Raw genomic sequence first — 11,342 nt, forward strand, 5'->3', positions numbered from 1 at the left:
GCTGTTGCATAAGGGTAAAACTGTTGGATAAAATAACAAAAGACATTGAAAACAAAAAGTCAGTTGCAAATTTTAAAATTTGTGTGTAACACACTCGGAGAATCTAATTACTTGCTTTGCGACAAGAATTTGCCTTGCGAACAAGCCAGATGGCTGCATATGTTGAGACATCATTGCGCTATTTAAAGCACATTCAGTTCAAAATGGAGCATGTGAATTGCAAATAGAGCAAATAGAGAAATAACTGTTTGAGTAAAAGTCAGATATTTACTATTTTATTTGATAATTGTTTATTGATCAGAACCTCAGTCTGTGTAGTTTGTAACTTTCGAAGTTGAAACAAGCAATGGTCGCGGGAAAAGGAACATTCGGACCTATGGACTTTGTCGTCTTCGTGGGTGTGTATCATAATGTGCGTCTCGTTGACTTTAGCTTAAGGTCCGGTTCGGGATTGTTCGCTGGTTTTCCTCGACGTTTATTGTTATAAATAAGGAATTGCGGCAAGTTTGCTAATCGCTAAATTCTTGACAAAAAGCCTTCATAAACAAACACGTGTTTCTGTGTGTCAGGAATGTTGGTGATAGCTGCAGGGATCGGCATTTTTTACGCTTTCAAAGATCGAAATGTGAAGTCGGTAAACAACTATTACTTCGGAGGCCGAAATCTTTCGCCGGTAAGTGCAATAACATATACAGTAGCTATGTTTAACTAAGGTTTAAAAACATTGTTCAAACCAACAAGAAAAAAATACATAGCCGGATAAGGTTAGAATTGCTAATATTACACCTAGCTAGTTACTCATATACATAGAGTTTTGTTTTAACTAACCATTTTCCTGCAATAATTTGTGAATTGCTCATTAAGTGTGTGGTTAATTATTTGAATTTATTAATTGTTAATACAGGAGTGTCCATCCTGTAGACCGCGGGCCTATAATATTTATTTTTTTGTGTATCGGCAAAATCCCCTCAATATTCTCTGCAAACATAACCCACAAGACTATTCTTCCAAGATTCCGGTCGGGATTTCTATGGCGGTGACGTTTATATCATCAATCACTGTGCTGGGGTATCCGACGCACGCTTATATGATGGGAACAGCAGTGATGTGGTTCAGCGTTGCTTCGCTCGTGCAGGTGGTGGTGGCATGTGTTTATTACATACCGCTTTACCAGAGGCTTCGAACCGCATCAGTGTACGAGGTAATTGAGTTAATCCTGTTAGCATTAACAATCAGATCGGTCAAATTGATCGATTGACCACACAAACTTGGTGATCAAACGGTGATAAATTAGTATCGCACTTTTAAGCTATTAGCCCGAGAATTTTGTTTCGGAAATATCATTTGTTGGCAGTTCATTTTAATTTAAAACCAAATGAAGATTAAACCAATGTTGCAAGTGATTCCTCAATTTTGTTGGGCCATTTTTCTGTTTTCTGACACATCTTTTGTTTGTTTTAGTATCTGGAACTTCGATTTCACAAAAGAGTCCGAAAATTTGCTTCGTTATTTTTCTCCATTCTCATGGTACGAGAATTTGTCGTTTGCTTTAAACATACTTAATGTATGCTTACCTTTTTGATGTGAGTTTTTTTTTGAGCAGGATTTAATTTTTGTTTTTATTTTTACTCTGGTTTTGGACGTCTCCTATAATGCATTGATGCACATCAATGCTCGCAATCTACGTTGTAGATCGTTTTCATGGGACTGACGATGTATCTCACTTCACTTGCTCTAAATGCTGTCACGCCAATGAATTTCAATTTCAGCATTCTCCTCACAGCGGGAATATGCACTTTCTACACGACTCTGGTAAATTATTAAACATTTATTTAAACCTGATCAATATTTATTGCAAGCAAATTTATAAAACAGGATTCGAATTGCGTCGAATATCCAACTTTTGTGGTTTTAGGGCGGCGCGAAAGCAGTTATATGGGTAGACACCGTACAGGCAATGATAATGATTGGTGGTTCAATCGCGGTATTCATCAAGACGACACTTATTGTAGGTGGGCTACATAAGGTATGGGAAGCAATAGAAAGGGGACATAGAAACACAGTTTGGAAGTAAGTGCTGATGTATGTTTTTTGCAAGTTAGATATCATACCAGTTGTAAATACTGTCCATTAACTGCTGGACAATCACATAGATATAATAGTAAGGATGCTATTTTGACAGAAATGGAATAACCTAAACTGTGCTTGTTAAAATGTTTTAATATAGTTTTGAATATCTAAAGTTTTAATTTTTGCTTTTTATAGCTTTAGTTTTGATTCCACTTCAACCAACAGCTTTTGGTCGATTGTGGTTGGCATAGGAACGACGTGGACGTCGGCTGCAGTTTGCAGTCAGCTTATCACGCAACGCTACCAGGCATGCAAGAGTGTGAGGGATGCGAGAATGTAAGAACACAGGGCCTCAGCTACTACATATTTCGTTTCTGTCAGGTGCTAATGTATGGTTTGTATTAACATCATTTTCACCACACTATCGTCTCTGGACGTAACTAATCTTGGTGTGACATGGTAATATATGACTTCAGACAATACAAAATATCATTTATAAACACCATTCACACTACCACATCTTTTATTTATTTGAAAATATAAAATATAAGTTCAAATCATCATATTAAGTGCATCTCTACTTTCTGCTATTCCGATGGCCGGACTGTTGTTCGTGGCTGCGCTCAACGGATGTGCGATGTACGCTTATTTCGAAGGCTGTGATCCAAAAATGAACAACGAAATAAAGAAAATGGATCAGGTTCTTCCATATCTGGTTGTGCAGATATTTCAAGACGTACCAGGCATGGCTGGTCTCTTTGTTTCTGCAGCTTATAGTGGGATGCTGAGGTAAAAAACAAATTTATTCTACTGCAGACAGCGGTGCACAATGTTGGTACTAAACAACAGAGACAAATCAAGTGGGCGCACGATGGCCAAACGAACTTCTCTGAAAATAAGAATGCCATGGGATTGGGTGTCACCAAAAAATTTAAATTAAAAAGGGTTTTTGTATCTGACACCTATAAAGCAACCCTGATTATTAACTTTGCTAGTTTTTCCTTCAGTACGGTTTCCTCGGGAATCAGCGCTGTTTCCACATTGCTTCTTGAGGATTTCTTTCTTATGTGGTTTCCAAACCTACGAGAATCAACAAAGCTTACTATCAGCAAAACTTCCAGTATGGAAACATCAACACCATCATAACTTTATGACTTGAAACCAATCAATCCGTATTTACTTCATCAGGTCTGGTGATTGGAATCCTGGTGACGACCTTAGCTTATTTGTTCGGCTTCATGGGACAAACCATCATCCAGATGTCGGTGACTGTGGTTGGATTGTTTGGTGGACCTTTGCTTGGACTCTACACACTAGGTGTCTTTATGCCATGGGCCAACTCTATTGTGAGTTATGTGTAATCTTTTCATATGTCACAACATAACAGGAACTTTTTTTTGTTAGGGTGGTTTGGTTGGTTTTGTTTCTGGCTTCTGTTTTTCCTTGTGGGTCGCCATCGGTGGAATCATCTACGGTCCTAAATCGATTTCAAACGATGTTACGCCGCTTTCTACCAACCAGTGTACAAATGCAACCACATTTACTTCCTCTATTACCACCAGTTACACAGTTAATGTGGAAGACATTGTGTCCAATACAACAGGGTCTTTTGTTGTAACTCCGCCAAGGTGGGTCGATCAAAACAAATTTATTAAAGATTAAAATACTTTATTCTGAAACACTGTGGGACATTTTGACTGGGCTATGTTGACTTTTACACACCCGGAAGTCATTGTCATTGTTGAATGCTTTTGCCGAAAATTAAAATATATGTTTGGTTTTGCAGACCAGCCATCGCAGACTCTCTGTACTCTATGTCTTACCTGTACTTGGGACTACTTGGATTTCTTCTGTCATTTATTGTAGGATTACTCGTTTCCTTCTTAACAGGTGAAACTGGATCAGGTGTATGTTAACACGTACTGTTTGTAACTTTTATTATCATGTCGGATGCCGATTTGAACAAACGTTGAACCGATTTGAACAAACATCACCCCTGTTATTTCGCACAGTCCTATTTGTTTGAGCGTGTTTTTAAGCTCCGTTATGTAGGTGTGAACTTGTTGCTAAAAGTACAATTCTAAATATATCGTGTATGTGTAATAATAACATACTCTTACCAGGTGCAAATAATCCGAAGCACAGTGACCCCAAGCTGTTCATGCCCTTCATTGACAATCGGTTCCTGCCCAACAAAGTTCGAACCTTCTTCAGGTTTGGCGTACCAGAAATCCATCAGAAGGCGATGGGTGACGACAAAGTTTTTAGCCACAGCGACACTATGCGGCGGCACATGGAAGGTTGCGATATGGTGAACGAGCCTGAATCTCATCGAGTGGAACCATTGATTTTGTAGTATCACAGATTAGTTGCGAGTTGGTGAAAATTATGTTGATAAACAAAGTTTTCCCAATGGGATATTTTTTGTTGTAACCTGAGGTGTAAATAACAACGTCAGTTTCCAATATCTTTTCATTGCAGTTAGAACTGTGTACTTCTTTTAATATATTCACATGTTCGGTACAATATTATTAATACATACAATTAGGTTTTTCATGCTTTAATCCACAGCCTGTGTTAACTATCACATCACATCAGAACATTTTGCTATAGAAAATGTTTTTTGAACAGAGTTGGTGTTTGGGATAAGATTGTATTTTGTTGAACCCGAATAGGTGGCAACCGAACTTCTGATGTAACACGTGCCAACATGTCACTTTTTAATCCCTTTGGCTGCAATCCTTGGATTGTCGCGATTTTCAGTTGGAAATAGCCGAATGACTAGATAAGTTGTGTAGCTTTATCGGTGCTCATTGCATTCCTACTTATTTACGCCAAGGGCACACAACTAAATTTCGGTGCCAGATTCGTTGTCTAATATCTATCGCGTAACAAACATTTGTGCAAACATTTTTCTTTGCAAGGATGATTTCTTAAAACAATTTGAAAAAAAACTTGATTAAACGTTTATAGACCCAAAATGCAATTACAGATGACACCTGGAAAATACTTTTTATCATTCTAGGTTGAAATCCGCCTGCATATGTTCAAACCAATGGCATGCCGATCTTGGCTCGCGTGTCTTATATTGTGTACCCCTGATTTACTTGGTTTAAACAAATAGACTTGATTTTGGTGCATTTGAAAAAAATCGCTTGGAAACAGAATTAAATGGCAATATTCGGAAGATCCTGCATTGTCAACATAACATGTTCTCTTGTGCTTCAACGGATCTATTTACAGGTTAGGTTGAAGCTTCACTTGGATTCTGTATCCAAACTCAGTGATTTTATATATCGATCAGCCGACTGTTGCTGTTTTCTCATTTATTACATATATCAGGTGCAGTTCTGCGATCCCATTTAAAAAATGAAATTTTAATGCTTCCTAATGCACGTGGAATGAGCAACGTAAGCGTAAATTTTCTCAATTAAAGCCAGTTTTGCTACCGAAATGGAGGTTCGTAGTTTGAAAGCCTCTGTAGATGCGATGATTTATGAAAAAAAAAACAATTTCTGTCTTTGTTACCGGTTTAAGTCACCCCCATGTTTGAAACGAGAAAACAAAGAAGGGGGGGAGTTAACAAACCGGCCGCTATTCAAAAACAAAAACGCAAATTTGGTTATAAAACTAGTGAGCCCTCGAATTAGCACACGCTATTGTTATTAGTGTTTGCAGGAGCTGTTTGTCAAAAACATATATTTGGATGTTTGTTATGACTTCTTTATGCAAATTAATGTATTCGCATGCAGATCAGCAACATTTCCGTTTTTACCTGATACAGGTTACAACTATTTCGTAAACGTAAAAATGCGCTTCGTTCCCTCGGTTTTTAATCACGCTGCCGGTTGCGTCTATGTACATTATATCACGTTTAGTGCGTTCGTGGAAAATTTCGAACGTCTCTTGCGACCACAGCATGATACTGGGAGTCGAAGTTACATGCTGCAGCGTTCCGCCTAACTTTCCTTTCACCGCAACGCCGTTAACCTTTTGTTCATCCTGCATAATCGCAAGCGCTTCTAATTCCTGTTTGGATGGGACGTCTATCCTAATCGCCGCGTTTCGAGCCTTTTTTAACACCTCCTTGGATGGCGCGTCATCCCTATTTCCTGATTCTAAGACGTCGGGTTCAACTTCTCCGAGCATTTCAACATTTGTCAAACGGGGGCATTGATTCGTTACACGTTGTTTAACTTTCTCCAATCTTAATCCTTTTAAATGGGTGGATTTAGTAGTTCCGGTTGGATGAACAGGAATTAATGAATAATTTACTGTCAATAATTTATCCAAACAAACCAAGTCAATGGATGCCACACAGGGACAAGTCCCGAATGTGCACCGAAATTTGCTGTGAAAAAAGCGGCCCGTGTTTTGCTTGACATACCATCTTTGCTCCTTTGCCGCGAAAGAACAGTACGGATTACTGTCCTTCAATGCGCGTCGAATGATTTCCGGCCATTCCTTTCCTGTACAATATCTACCTTTAATACCTTTACTAATATAATCAAACTCGTCTGTAGTTAAAGTAAAACTTGCACTATGTGCGAAAGTGCTGGGAGACCAGTATGCTTCGCGTTTTAAACTAGCAAACTCATCCACGTCGCATTCGCCGCAATCTTTGCATTCATCGCGCACATCAGTCAAACCTGTAACCTGTTCGTTTACACCTTCCGATTTGTTCAAACATTCCACAACATCAACCAAATCCTCATCACACACATCAGCAAAACCACGTTATTTTGACCCCCATCACTCTCGTCGCCCCTAATAGTGCACAGGATTACTTCTTTACCCTCTTCAAAAATCTCGCATTCGTTCGCGCAGTGTTTTAAAATTGCGTCCCGATTGTGCTCCCAGGTTGATTTTAGTGACCGGATCTTGTTTCGTAAATAAAGTTTGTTATATTTTCCTTCATATATTGAAAAGTAAAGTGCGTGCCAGTCATCGATATTCTTTGCGTTAAAAGTGCGAAATTGTTTTAAAGCGCCAATTATCTTTTGGGTCATTTCCCCAAGGTTGTCATCGGTTCTAGCATCGACTACATTACATTCGACATTGGATGGACTAGCAGCGCAAACAGATGCTTCGCCATTACATTCATTTTCAACAAGATTACACCCACATGATGATTCGCGAAGAGCCTTAGTTATCTCAGTTACATTTCGTTCCCAAAATTTTCGAAGTTTACGAACTTTGTTGCGACGTTCTGTGTTGGACAAATTTTTTTTAGAAAAAAATCTGACCAAAGCATGCCACGACGAGAGGGCGTGAGGGTCAAATGTTGAAAACGTGGATATTGCTTTTATAAACATGTCTATTGTCAAATTACCTTGTGTCTTCTTTGCCGAGACCGTCTCCAACGTTGACGAGACGGTCTCGTGGGGAATTTCCCCTCGAACGCACTTCATCGGTGGTGACGTGATGTTCTTCTTGTCGGGAATTTCCCCTCGAGCGCACTTCATCGGTGGTGACGCGGTCTTCTTGGTGTTAGGACTCTTCTTCCTCTTCCTCTTCGTACACTTCTTCAGTGGAGTGGCGGTCTCCTCGGTGTCCTTAGGTGTTGAGTTGGTCATCTCGGTGTCCTCGGGTGTTGGGATGGACTGGCACTCCTCGCTGCTCGAGTACCCTGACGTTCTCCCTCCTCGTCTTGTTACAGCCATCCATCCGGATCCCGATGCTTCCGCCATTTTCCGTTGTCGTCTGGTGCGCAGTTTGGTGGACGACCGCAGGTCTTGTTGGTTGGAATCCAGTACTCCTCCTCCTCCCCATATTTGGGAAGGCCTCTGGAGCCAATCGTACTCTGGAGCCAAACAACGCTGTATTGGAGCTAACCGTACATATGACGGTTTGTCAACCTAGCAAATACAAATGCAGTTTGTTTAGCTACAAGTTATACTGAGATACAGCGAGTTATAATATAATAGATTAATATTTTACCTGCTGCGCCCTTTTCTGAACAACATCAAGAAATGTTGGCCTTGATTTCACCGGTTCCGCCTGTTCAATGGACTTCTAGTGTAACATAATGTCGTTATTGTAATAGTTTTGTTGTAAAAACATTTGTACTCACCGACAGTGGACCCGGCGTTATCTTTGTTCCCGCATTTAATTCGGGAAAATCCTGGATAGCCTTGACCGCCACCTCCTGTAATTGGACAGTCCTTTCCACGTGTGTCAGCAGAAGTCGTAGACCTTCATCTAAGAGATGGATCCCATCGTTACTAAGTAATTGCGATGGGATGACTCCCTCAATAAACTGAAGTTCCTTCTGCTGACTTCCTCATCTCTTTGTTTAGGGATGTAACCAAACGTGGCGTCTTCGTCGAAGGCAATATTCCAGTGTGAAAAATCTGCAACACGAAATAGGGTATCAATACTTAGAACGTATATTATTTAAAGAATGCATAGTATTTTACATACCTTGGCGAATGGGTATAGTGTCCTTACCAATCGGACAAGAGCTTTCATACGGCCAACAATTCCGCTAATGCCACCATTCATAGGGTTGTCACCTTTCATTGCGAGAACATCATTAGTGCCAAACCCAATGACAACAACGCTCGTTTAAGCCACCAAGCCATATGCATACGCGCCATACACTTACTTCGATAAAACCTTGCACAAACCTTGGCCCAAGCTGTTCTTTTGCAAAAACAATCTTATACCCTCCTGCTATCGAATGAAATCAAAATATAACAAATTAAGCCAGGGTGGCTATGCGAAATTCAACGATAACTTACTTCAACCGACCGTCGCCCGCCGCTCGTTCAAGCCACCAAGCGATATCGCAACGAAATGGGTTTGACTGCGGTCACGCTATGTGAATCCCAGCATTCGCGTATTTTCGGCGCTGCATACAAGTGCCAATTTAATAATGTTCCGGGACATAGGATTTTTTTAAAATTGGTGTAGAATAGGCTTGGAACATGTAGATCACATTACAATAGCGTTTTTTGAACACCTATAAAGTATATCGCAACGAAATGGGTTTGACTGCGGTCACGCTGTGTGAATCCCAGCATTCGCGTATATTCGGCGCTGCATACAAGTGCCAATTTGATAATGTTCCGGGCCATAGAATTTTTCAAAAATTGGTGTAGAATAGACTTAGAACATGTAGATCACATTACAATAGCGTTTATTGAATACCTATAAAGTATATCGCAACGACATGGGTTTGACTGCGGTCACGCTATGTGAATCCCAGCATGCATGTTCGTCAAAGGCTTTGACTCAAACAGTAGGCAGTGAGCATTTGCAGCGCTGCATACAAGTGCCAATTTAATAATGTTCCGGGACATAGAATTTTTTAAAAATTAGTGTAGAATAGACTTAGAACATGTAGATCACATTACAATAGTGTTTTTTGAATACCTATAAAGTATATCGCAACGACATGGGTTTGACTGCGGTCACGCTATGTGAATCCCAGCATGCATGTTCGTCAAAGGCTTTGACTCAAACAGTAGGCAGTGAGCATTTGCAGCGCTGCATACAAGTGCCAATTTAATAATGTTCCGGGACATAGAATTTTTTAAAAATTAGTGTAGAATAGACTTAGAACATGTAGATCACATTGCAATAGCGTTTTTTGAATACCTATAAAGTATATCGCAACGACATGGGTTTGACTGCGGTCACGCTATGTGAATCCCAGCATGCATGTTCGTCAAAGGCTTTGACTCAAACAGTAGGCAGTGAGTATTTGCAGCGCTGCATACAAGTGCCAATTTAATAATGTTCCGGGACATAGAATTTTTTAAAAATTAGTGTAGAATAGACTTAGAACATGTAGATCACATTGCAATAGCGTTTTTTGAATACCTATAAAGTATATCGCAACGACATGGGTTTGACTGCGGTCACGCTATGTGAATCCCAGCATGCATGTTCGTCAAAGGCTTTGACTCAAACAGTAGGCAGTGAGCATTTGCAGCGCTGCATACAAGTGCCAATTTAATAATGTTCCGGGACATAGAATTTTTTAAAAACTAGTATAGAATAGACTTAGAACATGTAGATCACATTGCAATAGCGTTTTTTGAACACCTATAAAGTATATCGCAACGACATGGGTTTGACTGCGGTCACGCTATGTGAATCCCAGCATGCATGTTCGTCAAAGGCTTTGACTCAAACAGTAGGCAGTGAGCATTTGCAGCGCTGCATACAAGTGCCAATTTAATAATGTTCCGGGACATAGAATTTTTTAAAAATTGGTGTAGAATAGGCTTAGAACATGTAGATCACATTATTATAGCGTTTTTTGAATACCTATAAAGTATATCGCAACGACATGGGTTTGACTGCGGTCACGCTATGTGAATCCCAGCACGCATGTTCGTCAAAGGCTCTGACTCAAACAGTAGGCAGTGAGCATTTGCAGCGCTGCATACAAGTGCCAATTTAATAATGTTCCGGGACATAGGATTTTTTAAAAATTGGTGTAGAATAGACTTAGAACATGTAGATCACATTACAATAGCGTTTTTTGAATACCTATAAAGTATATCGCAACGAAATGGGTTTGACTGCGGTCACGCTATGTGAATCCCAGCATTCGCGTATTTTCGGCGCTGCATACAAGTGCCAATTTAATAATGTTCCGGGACATAGGATTTTTTAAAAATTGGTGTAGAATAGGCTTGGAAGATGTAGATCACATTACAATAGCGTTTTTTGAACACCTATAAAGTATATCGCAACGAAATGGGTTTGACTGCGGTCACGCTATGTGAATCCCAGCATTCGAGTATATTCGGCGCTGCATACAAGTGCCAATTTCATAATGTTCCGGGACATAGAATTTTTCAAAAATTGGTGTAGAATAGACTTAGAACATGTAGATCACATTACAATAGCGTTTATTGAATACCTATAAAGTATATCGCAACGACATGGGTTTGACTGCGGTCACGCTATGTGAATCCCAGCATGCATGTTCGTCAAAGGCTTTGACTCAAACAGTAGGCAGTGAGCATTTGCAGCGCTGCATACAAGTGCCAATTTAATAATGTTCCGGGACATATAATTTTTTAAAAATTAGTGTAGAATAGACTTAGAACATGCAGATCACATTACAATAGCGTTTTTTGAATACCTATAAAGTATATCGCAACGACATGGGTTTGACTGCGGTCACGCTATGTGAATCCCAGCATGCATGTTCGTCAAAGGCTTTGACTCAAACAGTAGGCAGTGAGCATTTGCAGCGCTGCATACAAGTGCCAATTTAATAATGTTCCGGGACATAGAATTTTTTAAAAATT

The 11,342-nt window shown here is 39.8% G+C and overlaps 1 protein-coding gene across 1 annotated transcript; it reads left to right on the forward strand.

Moving 5' to 3' along the window:
• Positions 1-346: 346 nt before the first annotated feature.
• LOC145910940 (sodium-coupled monocarboxylate transporter 1-like) lies at positions 347-4,426 on the forward strand. Its single transcript, XM_082998165.1, has 13 exons — positions 347-398; positions 570-673; positions 1,013-1,201; positions 1,462-1,527; positions 1,693-1,812; positions 1,916-2,070; positions 2,266-2,406; positions 2,641-2,859; positions 3,078-3,190; positions 3,259-3,416; positions 3,475-3,698; positions 3,857-3,960; positions 4,194-4,426. The coding sequence occupies exons 1-13, from the start codon at positions 347-349 to the stop codon at positions 4,424-4,426; spliced, it is 1,878 nt and encodes a 625-aa protein (XP_082854291.1).
• Positions 4,427-11,342: the final 6,916 nt, after the last annotated feature.

The sequence above is a fragment of the Ascidia mentula genome, chromosome 8 (genome assembly GCF_947561715.1).
Source record: "Ascidia mentula chromosome 8, kaAscMent1.1, whole genome shotgun sequence".
Classification (NCBI taxonomy): Eukaryota; Metazoa; Chordata; class Ascidiacea; order Phlebobranchia; family Ascidiidae; genus Ascidia; species Ascidia mentula.